Source organism: Fusarium oxysporum, chromosome 5 (genome assembly GCF_000149955.1).
Source record: "Fusarium oxysporum f. sp. lycopersici 4287 chromosome 5, whole genome shotgun sequence".
NCBI classification, from domain to species: Eukaryota; Fungi; Ascomycota; class Sordariomycetes; order Hypocreales; family Nectriaceae; genus Fusarium; species Fusarium oxysporum.
The window spans coordinates 3,350,649-3,372,983 of record NC_030990.1 but is presented as its reverse complement, the minus strand read 5'-3'; the positions used below and the strand labels follow the sequence as shown (position 1 = coordinate 3,372,983).

Sequence of the window (22,335 nt, the reverse complement as noted above, 5' to 3'; positions counted from 1 at the left end):
AGGAAATGAATAAGCAAGATGAAACCGCTCAAGAGAATGATACACTGGCGCTCCCTGAGGATATGGAGTTGGATCTTGATGACGATCATGAGTCGGCGTCAGATAGCGATGACTTGGATGGTCTTTCGGATATCGAAGAAGAGAAGAAGGAGGGAGAGGACCAGGAGATGAGTAATGAGGAGGAAGATGGATCAGATGACGCTGCGGCCCAAGCCCAGCTTCAAGAAGAGGCCGGAGAAGAGGCCGAAATCCAGGAAGATGAAGAGATGCCAGAAGAAAAGGCCGGCGGCAAGGATGAAATCGACGAGGAGGCCAAACCTGAGGAAGACGAAGAGGACAAGGACCAGGAGGATGCTACAGATCAGAATCAACCGCCTCAAGATAACGCTACCACGGATACCGACAATGCTGCACCAAGCGATGTCAAGAGTTCCGGCCAGGATCAGAATGCTGACTCGATGGATGTCGACGATAACTTCCAAAGCAACGCTGCCCAGCAGGAGGATGGCGAGATGGGAGAGGGAGCCGCAGATCAGGACACAAGCGCAGGGAACAAGGGATCGACTTCGCAGTCCAAGGAGATAATGGATAGGGCCGAACAGGAACAGGAAAAGGCGGATTCGGCACGCAGTGATCCTTTCAAGAAGCTCGGCGATGCACTTGAACGTTGGCATCGACAGCAGGAAGACATCAAGGACGCTGAGTCTTCAGACGCCAATGAACAAAACGCACCACAAGACCCAGGCGCTGATCAAGGCCGTAAGGAATTCCAGCACCTACAGGACGATGAGACTGCTACAGAAACCCAAGCCATGGGAACTGCGGATGATGAGCAAGTACAGCCCATCGACGAGTCTATGGCTATCGATGAGGAGAGGCAAGATCCTACAAGCCGCCTGATGGACGATGATAAAGAAGAGACTGAGCAGGATACTGATAAGATGGACACTGCTGATTCGGGAGAGGCGCCGGATGCCAGCAAGCAAGATGCAGATAATGACCAGGACGAAACGCGCTCAGGGGTCAAGACACGTCAAGGCAACTATGACCGTGAGATCAGTCCTTCAGATCAGGAGGCGCAATTGGATGAACAGGAAGATGAGGTCGATATTCAGGAGACATGGACTCAACTCTCTTCAACTCACATCTCGGATGAAGAACGGCCACTCCGAGATTTTGGCGAGTCGATGCAACAGTGGACTGAATTCCAGACCAAAACACATTCACTCTCTCTGGCTTTGACATCCCAACTCCGACTTATCCTTACCCCTTCGCAATCAACCAAACTCTCGGGAGCTTTCCGTACAGGAAAACGACTCAACATCAAACGCATCATCCCTTACATTGCATCGAGCTATAAGCGAGATAAGATCTGGATGCGACGCAGCATCCCGACCAAACGTACCTACCAGATACTGCTTTGTGTGGATGATAGTAAGAGTATGGGTGAAACATCATCAGGTACTCTGGCCATGGAGTCTCTCGTCATGGTATCAAGATCTCTTACCATGCTGGAAGCTGGCCAGGTTGGCGTCATGGGCTTTGGAAGTGATGTTTTCACAGCCCATGGCTTAACCGAGCCTTTTGCTGCAGATGCTGGAGCCAAGGTGTTGCAGAAGTTCAACTTTTCTCAAGATCGTACCGATATTGCACTTCTCATCCAACGAACCATTGAAACGTTCAGACTTGCACGGCAACAGGGCAGCGGCAACTCGGATCTCTGGCAATTGGCACTGATCCTCTCTGACGGTCTTACGCCTTCATCAGCCCACGAGGGCATCCGCCGAATGCTGCGAGAGGCGATGGAGGAGCGCATCATGATTGTGTTTATCATTATGGATGATACGGGCAAGAAGAAGGGAGACAGCGTACTTGAGCTGAAGGAGGCCAAGTTTGTTCGGGACGGTGGAGAAAGCAAAGTCGTCATCGAAAGATATTTGGACACGTTCCCATTCCAGTACTACCTAATCGTTCATCATCTTGAAGAGCTGCCAAGCGCGCTGGCTGGTCTCTTACGAACATGGTTTGCTGAAGTCAACGCCTAGGAGAAAGACGGTTTCTCTGTATAGGTCAGGGAGATGGTATAGGTTGGCGATAGATGGTTGCATATACTGGCGTTTACGGAGTAATCTGATATAATAACAATTCTCTATAGAACAGGGGCAAGCATTATTTAGACTAGGCTGTGGACAAAATTACTTCACTTTAGAGACATTAGCTTGATTCAATTATTCAGAAAAGTCATTTCTTGCCCAACATCCAATTGTGAACGCAATGGATCTGATAAGAGACAATTGACATCATCGTCAATGACTCTCCATGGTATTGGGACCTGTGGATGGACGCCACTGTCCACTAATGTCTCATCTTATACCTAGGTACTTAGGGTTCAGTGGGTCAAACTGCTAATGCAACAGCAGTCGATCACCCCCACTTTCCACTGCCGTTCCCCCGCGCTGCGGCTAACTTCTATCCCGTCCCTCACCTCAGTCACCTCTTCGAACTCAACCACCTCCAAATGTCTCAGATCTCGAATTAATTTTTTCTTTTCTTTGGAATTGAGATCTTAACCATAGGCTGGAACTTAATCTGTACGTTCTTCTTTTCCATTCATTTTCTTGACTTGATGAGTCCTCGATCTTAGCCTTGCGATCTCGTTATGCAAGTTCTCTCGACTGTCATTTCTCGACGTGGGTTATCTCGGTTGGCTATAGGTTCGCGGGCTGCGGCAGCAAGTATCAGTAATTCAGCGACATTGAGATTGGTTAGCACATCTCTAGAAGGCACTGCCGTGACTCGTCCTGCTCCTGGCTCTACGTTACACCAGATTCGCGCCATGTCTTCACCAGCGCAGAATGAGCTGCGGTTCAGTAAGTAGTACTATGATTTGATATGGGCCACATACAAGGAAGAGAGATGCTGACTTGCGGCGGTCAGAGAACCCAAGGATCTTGTATGTATCATTACTTTCGATCTGACAGAAACACCTAATTAAGAGTGGGATAGCGTTTGCGATATTCAAGAAAAGTTTCGCCATGTCATTCACGAATTCGATAGCATGTATGGCGACCTAAGTTCATTGATGCCACTCAGCTAATCAACCTCAGCGTCCTCACCACCCAAAAGCTCCTCAAATTCGCAAACACTCTCTCCGTTCCCGTCGTAACCACGACCCAAACCTCAGCCAAGCTTGGTCCCACGGTTTCAGCTCTCGCGCAGCTCCTCCCCTCGTCACCACACGACAAGACACGTTTCTCCATGTCCATCCCCTCCATCACCGTCGATCTACCTCAGGGCTCCGAAATCGCTCTTGTTGGTATTGAGTCGCATATTTGCATTACCCAGACAGCGCTCGATTTGCGCGACGCAGGGCATAAGGTATATGTCATTGCTGATGGAGTGTCGAGCTGTAATCCCCGCGAAGTCGACATTGCCCTCGATCGATTGCGCGCTGAGCCCGGAATCACGGTCACGTCGAGCGAGAGCTGGATGTATGAATGTGTGGGAGATTCGCAACATCCTGCTTTCAAGGGACTGATTGGTGTTGTCAAGGAGTCAATTGCAGACACCAGAAAGGTTTGGCAAGCCTTGCCTCCTGGATCCAAGATCTAGGCGCAGTGACATACTTATTTAATGATAGATTAGACATACATTTGCATAGTACAAACATCATTGCTGTCAATTTCTCTTCTTTGCTTTTCTAGCAAAGCATCGAATTGCCTTTGCCTCTACTTGTTTTCTTATTTTCTGTTTTGTTTCGTTTTATTACATCAAGTCGCAATCGTTGTTATCGATCCTGTTTATGAAACCCGGATGGATCATTGCGATTCTGCAATTCTTCGAGTCTGCCCATTCATGGTCTCCATAGACTAGAGAATGAACTTCAAGGGACCTGAAAGTCTACAAAGCTGATAAAGAAAGGGATGACTACTGGCAAGCCATCCAAACCCATTACTCTGAGCCCGCGGTTGTTTTAGGTTTAGACGTTGGTGTCATCCATGAAAACGCTGAAGCAACTCCAACAGGATTGGCAGACCTAGGCAGGGAATTGTTGCTATTGGCGTTGGTGTTGGCGTTGGCGCTGCGACCATCACGACTTGGAGGTGGAAGCGACTGTGACTGCGATTGCGCTTTGTGTTCGCTGCTCATACTCACCGCTCGCTTAGCCTCCCATCTATTGGCAGGAGTGCCACCGTTCTCCCCAACGCTAACTTGACTCTTGCGTCGACCGTCTCCCGGGCCTTTGGACGAAGAGGCATCATAAGAAGAAACTGTCCTTGAGGCCGACTTCTGGGGCTTCAGAACTTTCATGTTGCGGCCTCGACCGGCAGGTTGATATCCACTCAATGAGCCATCTCTATGCGGGCCGTCCACTCCATTCCCTGATCCATGGCGCCATGATCCCCAAATGCCTGAAAGGGGTTCTCGCCTGGAAGTCTCGGGGGCAGAATGCTCAGCAGCACGCTCCTTAGGACCTAACTGGTCTCCTTTGGTGAGTCCACGAGACCTTCTCTCACTCTCTGCACCGGACACACTGCCTCTGGAGCTGGATCGCTTATTGGGAACCACCTCAGTTGCCATCGGCGACATTTCGCTTCGCGACTCATAATCCGGCTGAGGAGCCTCCATGTCAGGGATACTCTCCTGGCTAGCCTGGCTGAAATCTCCAGAGACGAAAGGAGCAGCGTTTGCATTCAACTTGGGCTTCTCCGGGACCATGTTAATGGTGCAAATATTCCGAAACACGTTTTCATCCTCTGGTCGGACAAAGGGGACCTGAAGTCGCTCTCGCTCGTCGCCACGAAGGGTCATGGTATTCTGGGAAAATAGAATATCTGCGGAATGAGCTCTGAGAGCGTCGCTGCCCAAGTAGATTCGAATGGCTTTGCGATCTACGGCCTGAATAGGCTGCTCTGTCACTCCATGGACTTCGAAAAAGACAGTGATTGAAGGGACAGGCCCATGAGGACTACTAGAGCGACTGCCATGATGTGTCACCACAGCCTCTGCAAAGTAGACATTCAACCTAACGCGATATGCACCGTCAACCTCGCGATGGATCTGATCTACAAGATCCAACTCTCTGAGTAGAGAATACTCAACCATGGACTTTTGCGAGCCACTGCAAACGTCGGCGTAGAGGAGTGTTGAGTGGCCAAAGTTAGGGGTTAACCAACATCGAACGATCGAAGGAACTGTGCCGAGGACATAAAACGCCGCAGGAGGGCCAGGAATGTCGAACGAATCATCATCGTCGTCGCCAACAGCAAAGTTGTTATCAAGGCCTAAGCTGCTAGCCCGACCAGAAGCAAGGGAGTGGTGAGAGTGAACTGAATGTCCAGCAGAACTATGTCGTCCATCCGACTTGTGAGATAATGAGCGCTCCATCATAAGACCACTTCCAGGACGAACAGGACCAAAATCTCCCGAGTGACGATTACTTGGGCCTCCCCAACTGGATCCGTGCAGGGCGCTTTCGTCGAATCGAACACTATTAGCCCGCGAAGCAGCGCCTCGGCGAACCGGCTCCTCCTCTGCTGGTCCAAGATGAAGAGATCCTAGAAGCTCCTCGCCTTGCTCATCCAAGTCATCAAACATGTCATTGTGTGGGATGGAAACAGGTCCTAGAATTTGTAAGGAAATGATCAAAATGTCAACAGGCAGAGAACTCACCTGTTTGAGGTGTGCCACTCAAGACACCTGGAAAGGGAGAGTTCCAGACAGACTTCAACGCGGCATCATCCGCCTGTTTCTTTTCCAATCGAAGAAGCCGTTCAGCATGATTGCTCTGAGTATATTGTACTTGCTTCACTTCCATCTGCAGACTGTACAGATCTTCGCGAGAAACTGGAAATCTGGGATCCATCCCCAGAGCAGGTCTGATTAGACAACAAGGCGCCAATTCTAAGGGTAGAGAAAGCCGATTGACTGCAGTTCGCGGGCAGGTGGCTCGACTAACAAGGATAGGGAGAGGGCAATCGAGGGACGAGGGGGGGGGTTGGAGGCGCTAGTAGGGAAGGGCAGAACAGACAATGGCTTTAATCGTACAGCATGAGCTTTGATCCAGCACAACTTTGCCGACAATAAAAACAATTGGTACTTCCGACCTCGATCCCCAGTTAAGATTTAGTTCACGAGGTCCTCCCTCCCCGCCGCATCGCCTAGTGTAGACCACAGGGCCCTCGACAAGCAGAGTGCGATCTCGAGAATCGCCTGGTCGTGGTGAGTAGTGGTCTCAAATAGAGCGACTGGCAAGTAGCTTGGCGTATGTTTGGTAATAAAGGATCGATTGAAAAGGCGCCAGCTCGAGAGTGTGCGACTTAGAATCGTGATAGTTGTGGACGTGACGATCGGGAAGGCGTGCTCGTTTATTGGCGAGTGTTGCTAGGCAAGCTACTGATGGAAGAAATTATCGTATTTGAAGAGGGCTAAGAATATAGGCGTCACAGTTGATAGGAGATGGAAAGTAGAGAGATTGACCAGATTTGACGTAGGCCGGTCCTGATATGAACGATAGGGGTCGGAGTTAGGTATAAATGGATGGCGTAAAGCGGGCAAGAGGTTGAAAGCAGCTGGGATCGTGGGGGGCTTTTACGGAAGGGTAACGGTCGATATCGTGTACTCGTAAGTTTGGGGGGAATCTTGGAGGCGTATTCGAGGTCGTAGAGGTGCGTCAGGAGTTGGAAACAGGGCAATCATCAAAGTGTGAAGTCCGAAATGATGTTCAGATGGAACTGGTGTGGATTGTATTCGAGAAACGGAGCAACTTGAGGTCTGGGTACGTAGTCGAGACAAAGGCTGGCGCGCTAACGTGGCGGTTCCTCTAGCGCCTGTGGCGTGTTGAAGTAGCCCACTGTAAGCATTAAACGTCAGGGGGGCTGGCCACTAAAGGGAATACGATCGAAGATTGCCTCGAACTGTCATGACCCATGGAATACTGGCTTCAGGGAGCAACAGAACTTCTGGCCCTGAACCAAGGTGCCAGAAATATTAGTACCCACTTTGTCTAGAGGCCTACCGACTAGATTATACTATACCTAGGACTCTTTGTCATTTATGATAAAAGATCCCAAGTTTTATAATATCCCCTAGACTTGGTTCCTTGCCACTATTCATCCGAGGTAGGTAGGTAAGGTACCTTAAGTTGTACCCATTCGAATAAGACAGCATGTAGCAATTTGTTGAATGTCCACAATCAGGATTCTCACATCTCACACAAGTGACCTCTGGAATGTAGCACGCATATATGCATCCCGTTTCCTGGGACAGAGGGGCTAGAGGGGTTACATTTCTGTAAGTCAGGTAGTGGGGTGAAATTGTCTTGGCATACCTGAAGTCACGCTCTCATTGCTGGAACATTGGGTCAAAGACACAAGAAACTCTGCACAACGCGTATATTTTGACATCTTGTATTCAATCAGTGCCTCTGATGTCGAATGTCATAATCTGCATCCCATCTAATCGCCAGTGTTCAGATTGGGCTTGAGCTCGAGCAGTTCTCGCCAATCTGGGATCACAAATCCCTTGCGATCATCGTCCGCAAGGCCGTGCCACTCCTTGCCAATAAATGGCTTGAGGCTCTCATAGAATACCTGATAACCAGATCCGCTCATATGGAGCCCGTCGTGAAGGAGAGTATCCAGACCACCCTGCTTACCGTTCTCGGGGTCGCCTAACCATGGTCCACCTGTGGTGTAATCGTCAGGAGTAAGGGAGATGGCCTTGTCCATCTGGGCCTTCCAGAGGTCGACCAGAATAACCCCAGGATTCTCTCGCGCGACCTCACGAGCCACCTCGGAGTAGGCAGCGCTAATAGCCGACTTGCGAACTGCTCCTTGGTGGCCATTCTCGATGGATCGAGGGGTCGTCTTGATCTCATCCAGGGGAGGGGGCGTCACCAGCAGAATATGGGGCTTGTGAGCAGCGATGCGCGGGTGGTTGATGATCTTGGTGAGGTTTTTCTTGTACCGATCTATAGGAACATGCTGCTTGGTGATAGCACCAGGAAGCACAGCATCATTTGCGCCAAACAGGAGAACCTGTTCATTTTTAGCCACACATTCTTCGCTTTATATGGCGGTACCGTACCAGATAGTCCATCTTAGGTGATGAGGCTGTACGCTCCGGGAAGATTTCAGGAAGATATCTCAAAGCGATGTCGGTGTTGAATCCCGAGTACCCCCGGTTTACGATATCCAAACGTCGAATGAAATCTGCATGCAAGTCAGGCCGTTTCCTATGTGGTCACTTATGTTGGATTCTCACCAGACTGGAGAGCAGCTTGGAAAGAGAAACCGTCTTGGATATCTGAGCATTGTTGGAACAAAGAGTCTCCGAAGAGAACAACCTGAGGAACTGTCGACTGTGATGTGTGAGCTTTTTCTTTTGGCGTTGACTGTAAGTTGAGCGTTGCTTACAGCCATATTGGGACGTGGCAAAAGTCTTTTGATTTCGTTGAAGCTCTCGTCGTCACGGGAAAACGTCAGATTTAAGTTCTATCAGATAGGGAGACTTGCGACCCTAACAGCCTCAATTGTGCGGTTAAATAGATTGGCAAGTCACCAGAAACCTGCGGCTTAAATGTTCGTTTCTAACGGGCTCTGTCCCACCTGTTTCTCATGTGCTCCTCTGCGCGTTGTGGGGGTTTCGAGCCAATAACGTAGTATCTTTTTAAGTCGAACAAGGCATATTGGATTGAGACATGCGTTATCTTTTTTGTCTATCTATGAACGAGATTTGGGAAGTCTCAGCGAGCGGAATAGATATCTTTCAAAGCATCATCTACCTATTTATTATTTCTTGAACAGGACATTATTCACTTCCTACTAACTTTAGGCCTTATTGAGATGAGCCCCATAAGCAATGTACTTGACAACTATCACAAGATAGTCTTACGAGATGCTGTAAAGACTCAATCACAACCATTTGGCGACTTTTAGACCCTCGGTAATTTATAGGTTATCCACGGTATAGAATCTGATATCATGTCAAGGAGAGGCAGGAAAACTTAGGACCTCTTTTCTAAGTGATGAAAAGACTTAGGTAAGTTTAGTATATCTTAGCAGGCGTTTAGACCAGTTTATTTTAGCACCCCGGTTTAATATCAGAAGTTTTCTTTCTCCTTGAGGCATATAGGAAAGGAACCCATAGTTGACCTCTCATAATATGCCCATTGTTGATCCTGACCCGGTTGTCGAGTCAATGTTCTTCTGGTCAATACAGCTGGTTGGATGGCGGGGCCAGAAGGATATGGCTCCAACTTTAGTACAGGGAGCTATGGGACCAACTCCGCCGAGAGTTAGTCTATTGGTCTTCTCAAGAAAATAGTGATAATTGTCATAATTGTGTTTGTAATTCATATTTCGCATATCTACCCGTAGAAAGTCAAGGTAGAAATAGATTCCTTGTTTGTCCTTAATGTCCCAAAGTAGTATGTGGGGTGGCTGTGGTGGCTGTGGAACCCGCGAGTTTCTTATCGATAACAAAGTTCTTTTTGTAGTCGCCAAAATATTTTCAGACCTGCTGCACTCTGATGCTATCACTGACCATCTCATCGACATCCTCACGCCATCTACCGCCCAGAGCCTGAGTCGCAGCCCTTGAAATCATGGCGACTGCTCTCGCTGCTCAATTGGCGCAGGTGGCTGCCAATTCGAAGTCCACTCTCAACGTTAAGGCGCAAAAGGCTGCCCATTCCAAGTCGTTGATATGGGAGCCTCGAGTCGCTGCTACTCAGAGCTATCAAACTCTTTATACAGCCTGCTTCCAGGGCTTTGAGGAGCTCTGTCAACTCGATGCTCGATTCGCGCCCTTCCAGTCTACCATCTTCAGCGAGGAGAGTCAGAACCAGGATCGTACCCAGCTCACAGCTTCTGAGAATGAGGAACTGGACCGCCGGGTTGAAGCCTTCCTGCGCCTCGCGGGCAGTCGACTCAGGCTGATGCCTGCGATCAAGTCTATCGAGTGGCTCATACGAAGATTCAGGTAAGACAATGTATTCTGCGATTGGTGCGGGAAAGCAAACTAACACCGCGAAGAATTCATGAGGAAAACACACAAGCCCTGCTGCTCACTTTCCTGCCTTACCATTCCATACCAGCCTTCGCTACCCTCCTTTCGATTCTGCCGAGCAAGATCCCTCACGATTTCCGCTTCCTCGACCCTTACATTCGCTCAGTCACATCGCCTCCCCGATATGTCTTGGTCCGCGAGGCTATTCAGCACCCTTCATTCTTGACTCTCATATCCGAGTACACCCTCGAATCATGTCGGATGCAGTACAACTATCCCGCCTTGGTCTCATTCTGGGCCGGCATCATGACAGAGGCCGTGAGTGGTATTCTGGACAAGACGAGATCAGGCCGAGCTGCAGTTCAGAGCGAGAACGACCAGGCTTTGCTTCATCGACTGGGACCTGTCTTTGCTGAGTCCTTGGTCATGAAGAAAGTCCCTAGTATTCAGATTGCTTCATACATGGCGATCGCAGTGTTTGTCGCCAAGGGCAACCTTGAGGATAACGCTGTCACTGCATTCATGGACCAGACGGTTTATGGTTGGACTAACGACACGGTGCGGCCTGCTCTTGTTTGTCTGGCTATCTTGGCGCAATACCGTTCTGCGAAGCAAATGAGCAGCAAGACCACAAAAGCGCTTATGAAGGTCACAGATATTGGAAAGCTACTTGTAGAGATCGGCCAAGAGCGGCGGGTGGACAAATTAGCAAATGGTCTCTGTCTTGCATTGATAGAGAGACTTACCAAGAAGGGCGACGCTCGAGGTTTGGCGACTATTATCACTATTCTCAGCAGCTCGGTTCTCAAGGACAAACAAATTGCTGTAATTTTTAAGTCTCTTATCTTGACTGCGCATCGACTTAGCGATGAGAATGACGAGGACGGTGCACTTCGACGGGAACTCGGTTCAGCACTGATTGCTCTGTCTCAGAGCACCGGCAAATCTGGCGACACCATCCAGTCGGTTATTGAAGAAGTCAAGTTCGATATTGAGGAGCTTGAGATGAAGCTCGACCTTTCATTCCGCTCTCGACGACTCCCCGACTCGATCAAAGACGATACAGAGATGGCCAATGGCAATAATGAAAAGAAGGCACCCCAAGATTTGGGTTTGTTGCTCGAGGAACTTTCCAGCCGGTCCGAATCGCTCTCTCCTTGTCTCGTGCCTCAACCCGGCGAGATCTTTGACGAATTCAGTCATATCTTCTTTTCTGTTGTTTCTGAGAGCTCGCAAAATGCGGGCCTGCTTTCCGAATTCGATCTCAACCCCAAGCTTCACCGACAGACTGCTTTCAAGGACTGCACGTACTTCAGTTTCTTCATTCGCATCTGGAGCGGTCCCTACCCAGCCCTAGCTCGTGTTGCAGCACTGGACATGGCTAAGAAAAGATTAAAAGTTGGTGATGCCGGAAAAGCCGATCTCCAGGCTCTTCTTCCCTACTGTATCTCAGCACTCAGCGATCCTTCGAAGCGCGTCCGCCAAGCCGCGGCCGATCTGATCACTGTCCTTACTGGTCTCTACACTCCTCCAGTTCCTTCTACGGGACTCGACCTCTGGGGTCAACAGAGCCTCTATGGAAAGTCCAAAGAAATAATGTCTCTACCATCTGATGTTGTCGCCAAGGTTCTGCATCTTCAGATTCTTCCTACCGTTGAGGAGTGTGTCATGGACCCTGAACATATTACTGCCGTCCTTCGTACCGCAATTGAGCAAGGCAAATACCAGTCCAAGCCGAACCCTGCATTGGATAAGAAGGACCATTTGTCTCAACCTGGAAGACTATCTTTCCTTCAGTTTCTCGCCTCACACATCGTCAACACACCATTGATTCTGGTAAAGAATAGGTTGCTGAAGACCGTCAACGAAGTTCGAGGCGTCAGCACCACAACAAGAACGCAACTTCTACTCCCTGTTTTGCGATGGTGGGCAAGTCTAAGCGAGGATGAGGCAGCTAAGCTCTGCAGCGCAGAACGTCTAGAAAAGTCAGATATGGACAACTGTTTTGTCGATGTTGTGGTGCCAAACGACGTTGCAGGTTTAGAATTCTTCCTGGAGTTTCTCAGAGATCCAGACCAAAGAGAAAAGGCTGATCTTATTCGTGCAACTTTCACTCGCATGAAGAAGATGTGGTCTTCCATGAAGCCTAATGTCAAGTCAACAGCTGCTGATCAGTTGCTGGAGATCTCCCAGGAATCAGCAGTCTCAACTGACAGCAAATCAGTTGTTTCTGCAGAGGCGGCTGACTTTTTGAGGAACGTGCGACTCACCACCGATATTCTTCATGATTTCCTTCAGTCGATACAGACTGGAACCAAGATGGTCACCGAGCCTCCACCCAACAAGCGCCGCCGAACTAGCTCTTCTGGAGCCGACCGTGGTCTCATCACTCAGGTTACTCCCGAACTCAGCCAGTCGCTGCGAAAGGTCACATTCGTTCTGCAGCTAGTCGAGAACTCGGACCCAGTTGAGCATCCCGAGCTCTTGGATGGCCTGTTTACTGCCCTCTCTGAACTCCAGCACTTTAGAACAGTGGTCGGATCTGAGCTGGGCTACCTACAGAATCTCATTCTTCGAAGCCTTTTGGCCATGATGCCAGCTTACAAGGCGAATAAGAAGCTCACAATTGACAGCTCTGGTGGGTACGGAGATTTGCTTGTTAACTGCATCCAAAGATCTTCGAGTCCCGTTGTTCAGAATGCTGCCCTTCTCCTGATTGCCAGTCTGGCCACTACCGCGCCGAACTTGGTCCTGCATAGTGTCATGCCCATCTTCACCTTCATGGGTACCTCGGTACTTCGCCAAAGCGACGACTACTCTGCCCATGTTGTGTCTCAGACTATCAAGGAAGTTATTCCTCCGCTAATCGACTCTCTGCGTCAGGGGCAGAAGAGCCCTATCGCTGGTGCCTCTGATATTCTTGTCAGCTTCACAACGGCATATGAGCACATCCCCGCTCATCGACGACAGGGGCTGTTTGTTGCCCTTGTCGAGACTCTTGGTCCACAAGACTTCCTCCACGCTCTTATCAGTATGCTGGTTGATCGATATGGTGCGAGTGACGCTCTGCTGCAATTCATTATCGAGTTATTGAATCACTTCAGCATCCCAACACAACTCGAATCGCTCGTCAAGCAGCTCGACCTTATCGCTGACCTGTTCAAGGCAAAGCCTGGCATCTCTCTCGTCCTCCTCGGTATCACTGACGAGACTGATGACAAAAATAAGGACGTCGAAGCCATTGCCCTCCGACAACTATCGGCTTTCCCTAGCTTCTTAGCTAACAAGAAACTCAGAGCGCAGATTGGAGGTTTGATGGAGAAGGATGATATGGAGGCATCGAGATTGAGGGAGCTCTATGCCACACTTCTTGAAAACATCCTTGTTCTAGCTGATACGGTCAAGGCGAATAAAACTCTCCATGGCCGCTGCGGACAGGCTCTCTCCAATCATCTCAACTTATTGTCCATTGGAGAGTTTATCAAGGCTGTTGAGAACCTGCTCGATAGACCTGACATGGGACTGCGGCAAAAGGTCCTACGTGCTCTTGAGGTTCGGGTGGAACAGGAGAGCAACACCGACCCAGCATCAAGGACTGTATTGCTTGCTTTCCTTCCGCAGCTTACGGCCGGTATCAGAGAGTCGACCGATATGCGATACAAGCACACCGCTGTCACATGCGTTGACAAGATTGCCGAAAAGTATGGAAAGAAGGATATCGAGGCTGTTGTGGCAGCAGCTACAACTATTGCTGGCGAGCACTGCTTGGGGCAGTCTGAGGAGCGCCTCCGAGTTATGGCTCTCTTGTGCCTTACCTCGCTCGTGGATGTACTGCAAGACGCCATCGTACCCGTTCTGCCGAGCGCAATCCCGCAGGCTGTCAAGTACCTGGGTGAAAGCTTGAGGGGGGATGCTCGCGATGAGGAACTTCATGTTGCTTGTTACGGATTCATCAGCGCTCTGGCTCAGCACCTTCCCTACATGCTTTCAACATATGTCGATCGCATTCTGGAAGTGTCCAACAGATCAGCCGAGATCGAATTGGATGACGATACAAAGGAAAGCCGTGTCGATTGTCTTCACTTCCTGGCTAAGCAACTTGAGGCGAAGGAGATCTTCTCGGCTTTGGACCGAAACTGGGATAGTGCCAGAAGTGCCGGCTTCTCCGTAAGTTTGATAACCACTGTGTGTGTGTATGAAAGTTGCTAACTTTTGCAGGCTGTTGCTGAATATCTTGATGTTCTCGGCTTGGCCATTGACAAGCACTCCAAGTCTGGTATTTCCAAGAATGCCACGCTACTATCGAGCATCCTCACAAAGGTCTTTGATCTGCGACGACAGGAGCGTGCTAAGGGCGAGATTGGTGAGCAAGATCTTTTGAGGCTCAGTGCTCTTGACGCCAGCACCAACGACAAAGCGTTGAAGATGATCTACAAGCTCAACGATGCGGCATTCCGACCTGTCTTTGTTCAGCTCATGGAGTGGTCAAGCTCTGGATTGTCGAAGAGCGACCGAGTGGGACGCTCGCTACGTCAATACAGTGTCTATGGATTCCTTGAGGCATTCTTTGGCACTCTTAAATCGATCGTTACCAACTACGCTACATACATTGTCGAGGATGCAGTCAGGATCTTGAAGTCGGTGGATCTGAAGAGCCCAGAGGAGAGACAACTCTGGTCAAGGGTACTACGGACCCTGGCCAACTGCTTCGAGCACGACCAGGATGACTTCTGGCAGGCTCCGGCCCACTTTAGCGCCGTCGGACCGGTCCTGATGGAGCAGTTCTCACATGCTGGTACGGTGGAGGTGACGGAAGAGCTCATCCCAACGACAGTGGAGCTGGCCTCGGCGGCGGATTCACAGGCTCACCAGAAGGAGCTCAACTCTGCCCTCCTGAAGCACCTGCGATCTGAGTCCGCGGCAGTGAGACTTGCCGCGGTCAAGTGTGAGCAGGCACTGACAGATCGTCTTGGCGAGGAGTGGCTGTCTATGCTGCACGAGATGCTGCCTCGCATTAGCGAGTTGCAGGAGGACGATGACGAGGTAGTTGAACGGGAGACACACCGATGGATAGTCAAGATTGAGGGAGTGTTAGGAGAGAGTTTGGATGCCATGTTACAATAGACAAAAGGAGAGAAATAATGAACAGCATGAGGCGGAGGAAGGGAGGGAGAGAGGACTGGAGTTGGCTTTTGAGAAGCTGGGAATAAGCATGCCATGACGTAGAAAGTTTACACTAGCATGAGCTATTAGAGGTTTACTATGTATGTAAAATGGAGAAGCTTGGTTTGTTAGCATTACCATGAGGCTGAAATGCTATGTGTGACATGTGAGAGTATGTATAACTCGTATAGGTAGGGGTATATTCGGAGCGTGCTGTGTAGCAAGGGCATGTGAGTCAGCTGGCAGAGGAAATTTCTATGGTATCGGACAGCCGGGTCCTGGATATCACAGATTCCGGAGACACGGATCAGTCCGTGACCGTGAGTCCAAGCTCGTGAGCGGAAAACTTTCAAGGTGAGTAAGAAGAGGAAAGGGACGGGCTCCGGTGAATTATCGTTGGCGGAGCGCTCACCGGGAGGACCGGGGGCCCGGGGCGCAAGTACCGACTACAGGGAACCCCTCGTAGTTAACCTGCCGGAAGGGGTATCAGGTACAAACCAGGCTAGCTATGACACCGAGTAAAACACTACGTATGTAGCTGAAGATAGTGACGATGAATTGATATAGATAGTCTAAGTAGCTACTTAAAGAGCACCAACGCCCGCTTAGTTACGGCTTTTGTAATACATTCACTAAATCCCAGTCAACATTTGTTGAATACTCACCTATCATCCCTCTATCTCGGTTCTTCTCATTCTAGCGGAGGCAGCTAGAGAAACGACCCTGCCAAAACACCCACTTACACGGCGAGACTTGCGGCACCGCATACCCACGGTTTAGATATTCTGTTCTTTACACTGTTTACAAATCTCTATCGTCAAGAACTCATTGGCTGGCGTCTTCGTGATACTACGGGCTTTCTAGTCACGCGAAATTAGGAGATACGCCATGATCGGACTTGGTCTGGGCCGTAGGGTGACAGAACAGCGCTTGTTGGTGAAGTTGGGAAGAGTCACTTGCAAGAGACTGGCCAGTACAGTGACTCAAGAAGGTGAGTGCGGTGAATTGTTATGGGGGTCAGTTGGCTTGTGCTTTTGCATCTGCGCCTTAAGAGACTTGAATGGCCTCAGAGCACCTCATCTCCTGTCACCACACTAACTAACATGAGCTTTCTCTCAGGACCAAAAGAGCGCATCGTCGTTCTAGGCTCAGGCTGGGCTGGATACGCTCTCGCAAAGACAATATCTCCCTCTCAAACCTCTCGGATTCTCATCTCTCCTCGCTCTCACTTCGTCTTCACTCCACTTATCGCCTCAACCGCCGTTGGCACTCTCGAGTTCCGAGCTGCTGTCGAACCCTGCCGTAAACTCAATCTTACAGAGTTCCATCAGGCTTGGGCTTCTGATATTGACTTCGCCAACAAGACCATCACAGTTGAAGCTAACCAACGTGATGGAGTCACGGCTCGCTCGGGCAAGGATCTGTTAAAGGGCCTCGAGTTCCAGGTCCCGTATGATAAGCTTGTAGTGGCTGTTGGGTGCTACAGTCAGACTTTTGGTGTGGAGGGTGTCAAGGAGCATGCGTGTTTTCTGAGAGATGCTACAGATGCTCGGACAGTACGTCTTAAAGTGCTGCAGAAGTTCGAGCAGGCTTCTCTACCTAGCACAAGCGCGGCTCAGAGGAAACGATTACTTCATTTTGCTGTTGTTGGTGGCGGTCCTACAGGTATCGAATACGCAGCTGAGCTTCACGATCTTATACACGAGGACTTGGCCAAGCTGTATCCCGAACTGATGCCTCACGTTGCCATCACCATCTATGACATTGCACCAAAGGTTCTCCCTATGTTTGATCGCAATCTGGCCGCATACGCCACAAGCATCTTCAGCCGTGCAGGCATCAAAGTCAAGACCGAGCATCACCTCCAGGGCATTCGACGAGACGACGATGTCCTCCTCATGCGTATCAAGGAGGAACCTGAAGAAGTCGCAGCAGGCGTTGTCGTCTGGAGCACGGGTCTCATGCAGAACCCTCTGGTTGGCAAGTTAGTCGGACGAGAGGTGGAGGGCATGGGAAAGATCGCAAAGAACTGCAAAACAGGCGGCTTCGCTGTTGATTCTCACCTTCGAGTCCAGGTCGAAGCCCAAGACTCCAACGGCAAACAAATCACAAAGACACTCCCGGACGTCTACGCAATTGGTGACTGCGCCAATATCCAAGGGGAATCACTTCCCGCCACTGCGCAAGTAGCAAGTCAACAGGCTACATATCTCGGCAAGAGATTCAACGCTGGAACGTCTTCTCAGGGGCCTCCAACTGCTCCGTTTCACTTCCGTAACTGGGGTACAATGGCGTATCTTGGAGGTTGGAGGGCTATTCATCAGAAGGGTACTGATGAGCTCAAAGGCCGAGCGGCGTGGATTCTGTGGAGGACGGCGTATTTGACCAAGAGCATGAGTCTAAAGAATAAGCTCATGATTCCATTTTATTGGTTGGTTACATGGATTTTTGGCCGAGATATCTCGAGGTTCTAACGTCATCGTTGGATGGACGGCTGGATAGTTGAGACAATTCCCTTTCCAGCAATAAAAGTGAGGTCTTGAGGTTACTCAACATCCCAAGTAGATGCATGGTTCTAGCCGATTGTTAGAAAACCTTCGAGCCATTGGAAAGATTCAAGAAAATACCCCCCAACTAGTTTTTATTATCTATAATTTACATACCTAGGTACTAATCACAAACGGAGTGAGGTGCTGTACAATTCATTCCCCTACCCTATGTCATCGTAACTAATCAATCACCTCACCACACTTTTACCTCATCACTTGTAATATCGCTCACTCCACCCTTCCAAATATCTTTCCTTTTCGCGAAAACGACTCTAATTGGCAAATAACAATGGAAGCATAAGCCAAAAGAGTTAATTCTATGCGATTCTCCACTCCTATCTCATCAATTACCAGACACTAACTAACCCCGCCAAAGTCGTCCACCTGATTTCATCACCCTCAACCATGGCCAAGCCCACAGTCAACTACGGCCTATACTTGGTCACAGACTCAACGCCAGAGATTCTTGGCGATCGTAGCCTTGAAGAGGTAGTTGAGGCTTCTTTGCGAGGCGGTGTCACCATCCTTCAATATCGAGACAAGCACAGTGAGCGCCCAGTCGCTGTAGACACAGCCAAGAAGCTACACGCCATTGCCCGTCGTTACAATGTCCCCCTTCTCATCAATGATCGTGTGGACATTGCCGCTGAGATAGACTGCGAGGGCGTGCATATTGGACAGGATGATATGGGTATGTTGATATCCCTCACTACCTAACCATCAAGACATGATCTGATCATTTGGTACAGCATATGAAGAAGCAAGAAAGCTTCTTGGCCCCAACAAAATCATTGGCGTAACCGCAAGTTCGAAAGAAGAAGCTCTCAAGGCTTGTGAGGCCGGTGCTGACTACCTCGGTATCGGGACTGTCTACTCAACTCAGACGTGAGTGATATACAAGCATCGTGTGTGACTCACATCAGCCCCTGACACACGATCAGCAAAAAGGACACAAAATCTATCATCGGTCCCTCAGGAGTCCGCGATATCCTCTCGGCTCTATATGATGCCGGATATGGCTCCGTTCCTGCTGTTTGTATAGGCGGTATCAACGCCAGCAACACTGCCCCTGTTCTCGCTGCAGCCGGGTGCCCCTCCAAGTCTCTCGATGGCGTTGCTGTAGTGAGCGCTCTCATCGCTGCTCCTGAGCCAGCTACCGCCGCTCGTGATCTCCTCGGTAAAGTCATCGTTGCCAAAATCCCCGAAGTTATCAGGGCCGTAGCCGACAAGACGCCCCTTTCTCACAATATGACCAACTTGGTGAGTACAGCTCGGTTCATGCGACGACCATGTTAAATTCTCATGCTGGAATACCAGGTTGTTCAAAACTTTGCCGCCAATGTGGCTCTTTGTGTTGGGGCAAGCCCCATCATGGCCAACTACGCCCAAGAAGCTGCTGACCTTGCCAAACTTGGAGGTGCTCTTGTGGTCAATATGGGCACCGTCACTCCCGATGGACTTAAGAACTATCTCCAAGCCATCAAGGCCTACAATGAAGCGGACAGACCTATAGTCCTTGACCCTGTCGGGTAAGCCTCCAAAAATCCCATCAATTAATCAACTTTACTCATGTTTTCAGCGCTGGTGCTACCACTGTTCGTCGCAATGCCGTCAAGACTCTTCTCGATGCTGGACATTTCACCATCATCAAGGGCAATGAGGGCGAGATTCAGACTGTAGCGGGCGCCACAATTACGCAACGGGGCGTTGACTCAACCTCTTCCCTCACTTTTCCCCAAAAGGCATCCCTTGTACGCTCCATCGCCTTGCACCGGCACACCGTCGTCATACTCACAGGCGCTACTGACCTCGTAAGTGACGGAACTCGTACTCTAGCCATCAGCAATGGCCATCCCTATCTTGGCGAAGTCACAGGCACTGGGTGCACTCTTGGCACAACAGTCAGCGCCATGGTTGCTGCGTACGGCGCTGACCCTCTTCTTGCTGCTGTCGCTGCAACTGTCATGTTTGGACTCGCTGCTGAGCTCGCCGCTGAGAGGAACGAAGTCCGTGGACCGGGCTCATTTGTGCCGACATTCCTTGATGAGCTGTACAATATCCGAAAATCGACTGCCAAGGGTGACCTGCGGTGGCTGAATATGGCCAAGGTCAAGGCAGTTGAAGTTGATATCGATGTCATTCCAGGTGAATGAAGCTCGGCAGACAAGGATCGAAAATTGCTGAATAGACAACAAAGAAAACTTCAGCTATCTTGAACAAGCTTACTTTATATCATGTAACAGAAAAAGAGCATTGCTGAGTAACACAACGACTTAATGCTAAGATGTTAATACAACCTTCTTCACCGACTTCGTAAGGCGTCAAGTCGACTCATTTAAGACGCCAGGGTCACCAATGATGTTCCATACATTATAACCTCTCGTAGCCGCCGCTTGCCAAAAGTCCGTTCCTGAATCATCCATCAAGAAGTCTTGACTGAAGTCTACGAGATCAGCGTTGCCAGATCCCGTAAGTAGACGCTGTCTCTCAGCCTTGACCAAGTCTCTCACTGACTTCAGCTGCTTCACAAGTCTCTCGAAAGGATCTGGTGGAGGCGCAGGTGTAGCTGCTGTCGTTCCCCCGGGCGTCGGTGTACCTAGCATGTTGCCGTGTTTGCGGCGCCCCACGATGATGTCCAGATCCTGGGCTTGCTGGCTCATCACCTCGACCATGTCAAGCTCTGCGTGTATTTGGGCGAGGTTCCACCCGGGTAACTGAAGTGTTACGACCTTGATGCCAACAATGATGGTGTACACAAGTTCAGACGCGCTCATACACAGGAAACGTGGGCGTTCCATTTCTCGATGATCGAACCGGATATCGAAAAAGGTCTTTAGAGATCGAACACAAGCCCAAAGAAGTTGGAGTCGGTCAGTTAGAGGAAGATAGGATGCTGCAGAGTGTTGGTCCGAGACGGCGATCTCATAGAGGAGCACCTCGGCTACGTTGACATGGGTCTTGAGATTATCTAAACCATGGTGAGCGCTAGACGATCGGAATGGGGTGACATAAATACCGTTATCAGCGAACCGTGGGCCAAGATTGTCTTTGTACAGCTGCAACTGTTCCTCGAACGATTGCACTACCATTGTCAATGGTAGTTTGCTGGCGGTCTGAGTTAGGTTCTCCGCTGACATGGTGACAGATATGGACTGTGCCAGCTGCTGAATGCGCACCAGCTTTATCAAGTACTCATCAGAGGGGTGCTGCATAGTTCTCTCAAGAACTCTGCAGCACATTTCCAGATGGCTGGTATTCATGAGGACATCAGGCCGCTTGTTCGCTGTGAACACTCTAATCCAAGTCAGCAAACCCCAGAATGAAGGCGGGTAGTTCTTACAAAGTGTTAAGGTAATAAGTGCCAGCGTAAACTCTCATATGATCAAGATTGCGATCAGATTCTTCTCCTTGAAGACTCGTATCTTCCGTGAACCTCAAATTTACGCATATAGCTCTAGCAAGGAACAGCAGATTCGTCACTTGAGAGCCCTTCAACGCATAGTGAAACCTGCCACAAGTCAGGGGCGTGCTAACGAAAGGGTCGCCATATCAGTACATACCATGCCACCAGCATTTGCAAGCTCTGGAGTAGATCCAGACTGTTCAGGCCATCTACGACAGCTGCTCGTCCAATCTCAGCTAGTAACTCTTGGCCAAGCTTAACCTGTCTAGCTCCATCAAGAAACAACCCTACCATCATGACAGCCTTCCACAGGAATGGACGATGTTCACGCAGCTCCAGGGCTGTCATATGCCCAGGAACACACACAAACGGAAATAGACATGAGTGGATTGTCCTATAGCCGTTGAGAAGTAGCTCCGCTTCACGGGGCGTGGGCCACCAGGAGTCCCATGGCCGTGTCTTGTCCGGAGCTGACGGTGGAGGATGTTGACCGGGGGTATTTTCAATTCCCGGTTTTAAGGGAAACAAGTGATTGAAACCCCAGGCATCAGATTTGGTCAACAGCTCTGAGCGTTTCTCACTCGTCGAAGGTGGAGGCGAGGAGTCCTCCTCTTCTGAAGACTCACGCCTTACGTGCGAGGACAGCTCTTCAAGGCGTTTCTCCAAAGCAGCTATCTTAGATAGCTTTGGGCTTCTACGGGGCCGGGCCGGAGCCGGAGTTTGGTTAACACATGGCTTGTTTAGTCGATGGCACCTTGAAAGTTGAGACTCTGATGTCAGCAGCTGTACCTAACCGCAAACTTACATGTGTGTATGCACTCAAAGAGAAGAGTTTGGGACAAAAGCAACCAGAACAAGCCATGAACAACGCCATCCTCAAGAGAACCAATTATCGTAACTTACCTGTCGCATTTGAGGCTCCCCAGAGGCCCAGGGACGCACCTTGCCTTAGCTTTAGCGCATGTTGTACAGGCCTTGGGTCCCTTGTTCTTAGCCTGAGTAGAATTGGGGTTCATATTGTCATTACTGAGTTATCTGATTCTTGTTAGTCTCACTGAAGCAGAGAAAAGCGGTTTGCAAAAGGAGACGGAGTTGAAAACGGCGTCGATACCCCAGACACTGAACGATATTCTCGAGACCCCTGTCGTTTGGGTTGTCGTTTGACTGGTCTAAAGCTGGCAGGATGCAGGGATCCTGTCACCAAGACGG

General features: G+C 49.9%; 8 protein-coding genes across 15 annotated transcripts in view; 5 read left to right on the top strand and 3 right to left on the bottom strand.

Annotated features, from left to right (window-relative positions):
* FOXG_02159 (uncharacterized protein) overlaps window positions 1-2,045 on the top strand; it is a gene marked incomplete at both ends in the record, with an annotated part of 14,866 nt that extends 12,821 nt beyond the window's left edge. The window contains one exon of the mRNA XM_018379481.1: window positions 103-2,045. Within this exon, the coding sequence (XP_018235527.1) occupies window positions 103-2,045 (1,943 nt within the window). The remainder of the gene's footprint in view (window positions 1-102) is intronic.
* A 407-nt stretch (window positions 2,046-2,452) lies between these two features.
* FOXG_02158 (uncharacterized protein) lies at window positions 2,453-6,755 on the top strand. Of its 2 annotated transcripts, XM_018379480.1 has the most exons (5): window positions 2,453-2,591; window positions 2,645-2,870; window positions 2,938-2,953; window positions 3,007-3,060; window positions 3,108-6,755. In XM_018379480.1, exons 2-5 carry the CDS (start codon window positions 2,660-2,662, stop codon window positions 3,610-3,612), a joined length of 786 nt encoding a protein of 261 aa, XP_018235526.1. In that variant the 5' UTR covers window positions 2,453-2,591; window positions 2,645-2,659; the 3' UTR covers window positions 3,613-6,755. The 2 variants fall into 2 exon arrangements, with proteins under 2 accessions (XP_018235526.1, XP_018235525.1); XM_018379479.1 differs by having other exon boundaries at window positions 2,453-2,870.
* On the bottom strand, window positions 2,497-6,789 carry FOXG_02157 (uncharacterized protein). Its single transcript, XM_018379478.1, has 2 exons — window positions 5,674-6,789; window positions 2,497-5,624 (listed from the first exon to the last, which is right to left on the bottom strand). The coding sequence occupies exons 1-2, from the start codon at window positions 5,864-5,866 to the stop codon at window positions 3,952-3,954; spliced, it is 1,866 nt and encodes a 621-aa protein (XP_018235524.1). The 5' UTR covers window positions 5,867-6,789; the 3' UTR covers window positions 2,497-3,951.
* Window positions 6,790-7,359: 570 nt separating this feature from the next.
* On the bottom strand, window positions 7,360-8,609 carry FOXG_02156 (uncharacterized protein). Of its 2 annotated transcripts, XM_018379476.1 has the most exons (4): window positions 8,418-8,609; window positions 8,266-8,362; window positions 8,089-8,213; window positions 7,360-8,039 (listed from the first exon to the last, which is right to left on the bottom strand). In XM_018379476.1, exons 1-4 carry the CDS (start codon window positions 8,421-8,423, stop codon window positions 7,458-7,460), a joined length of 810 nt encoding a protein of 269 aa, XP_018235522.1. In that variant the 5' UTR covers window positions 8,424-8,609; the 3' UTR covers window positions 7,360-7,457. The 2 variants fall into 2 exon arrangements, with proteins under 2 accessions (XP_018235522.1, XP_018235523.1); XM_018379477.1 differs by having other exon boundaries at window positions 7,371-8,039; window positions 8,266-8,609.
* A 918-nt stretch (window positions 8,610-9,527) lies between these two features.
* Window positions 9,528-15,387, top strand: FOXG_02155 (uncharacterized protein). Of its 3 annotated transcripts, XM_018379473.1 has the most exons (3): window positions 9,528-9,984; window positions 10,038-14,178; window positions 14,230-15,387. In XM_018379473.1, exons 1-3 carry the CDS (start codon window positions 9,608-9,610, stop codon window positions 15,133-15,135), a joined length of 5,424 nt encoding a protein of 1,807 aa, XP_018235519.1. In that variant the 5' UTR covers window positions 9,528-9,607; the 3' UTR covers window positions 15,136-15,387. The 3 variants fall into 3 exon arrangements, with proteins under 3 accessions (XP_018235519.1, XP_018235521.1, XP_018235520.1); XM_018379475.1 differs by having other exon boundaries at window positions 10,038-15,387; XM_018379474.1 differs by having other exon boundaries at window positions 9,528-14,178.
* A 366-nt stretch (window positions 15,388-15,753) lies between these two features.
* On the bottom strand, window positions 15,754-22,322 carry FOXG_02152 (uncharacterized protein). 4 transcript variants are annotated; one of them, XM_018379468.1, is made up of 5 exons: window positions 22,030-22,322; window positions 21,284-21,880; window positions 21,064-21,231; window positions 20,740-21,017; window positions 15,754-20,691 (listed from the first exon to the last, which is right to left on the bottom strand). In XM_018379468.1, exons 1-5 carry the CDS (start codon window positions 22,140-22,142, stop codon window positions 20,045-20,047), a joined length of 1,803 nt encoding a protein of 600 aa, XP_018235514.1. In that variant the 5' UTR covers window positions 22,143-22,322; the 3' UTR covers window positions 15,754-20,044. The 4 variants fall into 4 exon arrangements, with proteins under 4 accessions (XP_018235514.1, XP_018235516.1, XP_018235515.1 ...); XM_018379470.1 differs by having other exon boundaries at window positions 21,284-22,322; XM_018379467.1 differs by having other exon boundaries at window positions 18,609-21,017.
* On the top strand, window positions 16,063-17,648 carry FOXG_02154 (NADH dehydrogenase; the record flags this gene model as incomplete). The annotated part of the gene is made up of 2 exons (XM_018379472.1): window positions 16,063-16,165; window positions 16,294-17,648. 2 exons carry the CDS (start codon window positions 16,063-16,065, stop codon window positions 17,646-17,648), a joined length of 1,458 nt encoding a protein of 485 aa, XP_018235518.1.
* Window positions 18,129-19,876, top strand: FOXG_02153 (uncharacterized protein; the record flags this gene model as incomplete). The annotated part of the gene is made up of 5 exons (XM_018379471.1): window positions 18,129-18,414; window positions 18,473-18,608; window positions 18,665-18,983; window positions 19,041-19,252; window positions 19,303-19,876. The coding sequence occupies 5 exons, from the start codon at window positions 18,129-18,131 to the stop codon at window positions 19,874-19,876; spliced, it is 1,527 nt and encodes a 508-aa protein (XP_018235517.1).
* Window positions 22,323-22,335: the final 13 nt, after the last annotated feature.

What these genes read in the sequence shown, in the direction of transcription:
- FOXG_02157 (XM_018379478.1), bottom strand. Translation starts at nt 5,866, where the DNA reads ATGGATCCCAGATTTCCAGTTTCTCGCGAAGATCTGTACAGTCTGCAG. An exon ending in GAGTGGCACACCTCAAACAG is followed by an intron (nt 5,625 to 5,673) that starts GTGAGTTCTCTG and finishes TACAAATTCTAG; the next exon opens with GACCTGTTTCCATCCCACAC.
- FOXG_02155 (XM_018379473.1), top strand. Translation starts at nt 9,608, where the DNA reads ATGGCGACTGCTCTCGCTGCTCAATTGGCGCAGGTGGCTGCCAATTCG. An exon ending in TGGCTCATACGAAGATTCAG is followed by an intron (nt 9,985 to 10,037) that starts GTAAGACAATGT and finishes AACACCGCGAAG; the next exon opens with AATTCATGAGGAAAACACAC. An exon ending in CCAGAAGTGCCGGCTTCTCC is followed by an intron (nt 14,179 to 14,229) that starts GTAAGTTTGATA and finishes TAACTTTTGCAG; the next exon opens with GCTGTTGCTGAATATCTTGA.
- FOXG_02152 (XM_018379467.1), bottom strand. Translation starts at nt 22,142, where the DNA reads ATGAACCCCAATTCTACTCAGGCTAAGAACAAGGGACCCAAGGCCTGT. An exon ending in GGGAGCCTCAAATGCGACAG is followed by an intron (nt 21,881 to 22,029) that starts GTAAGTTACGAT and finishes TCAACTTTCAAG; the next exon opens with GTGCCATCGACTAAACAAGC. An exon ending in TTGCAAATGCTGGTGGCATG is followed by an intron (nt 21,232 to 21,283) that starts GTATGTACTGAT and finishes GACTTGTGGCAG; the next exon opens with GTTTCACTATGCGTTGAAGG.
- FOXG_02158 (XM_018379480.1), top strand. Translation starts at nt 2,660, where the DNA reads ATGCAAGTTCTCTCGACTGTCATTTCTCGACGTGGGTTATCTCGGTTG. An exon ending in ATTCACGAATTCGATAGCAT is followed by an intron (nt 3,061 to 3,107) that starts GTATGGCGACCT and finishes AATCAACCTCAG; the next exon opens with CGTCCTCACCACCCAAAAGC.
- FOXG_02156 (XM_018379476.1), bottom strand. An exon ending in CCAAGCTGCTCTCCAGTCTG is followed by an intron (nt 8,214 to 8,265) that starts GTGAGAATCCAA and finishes ACTTGCATGCAG; the next exon opens with ATTTCATTCGACGTTTGGAT. An exon ending in CACCTAAGATGGACTATCTG is followed by an intron (nt 8,040 to 8,088) that starts GTACGGTACCGC and finishes AAAAATGAACAG; the next exon opens with GTTCTCCTGTTTGGCGCAAA.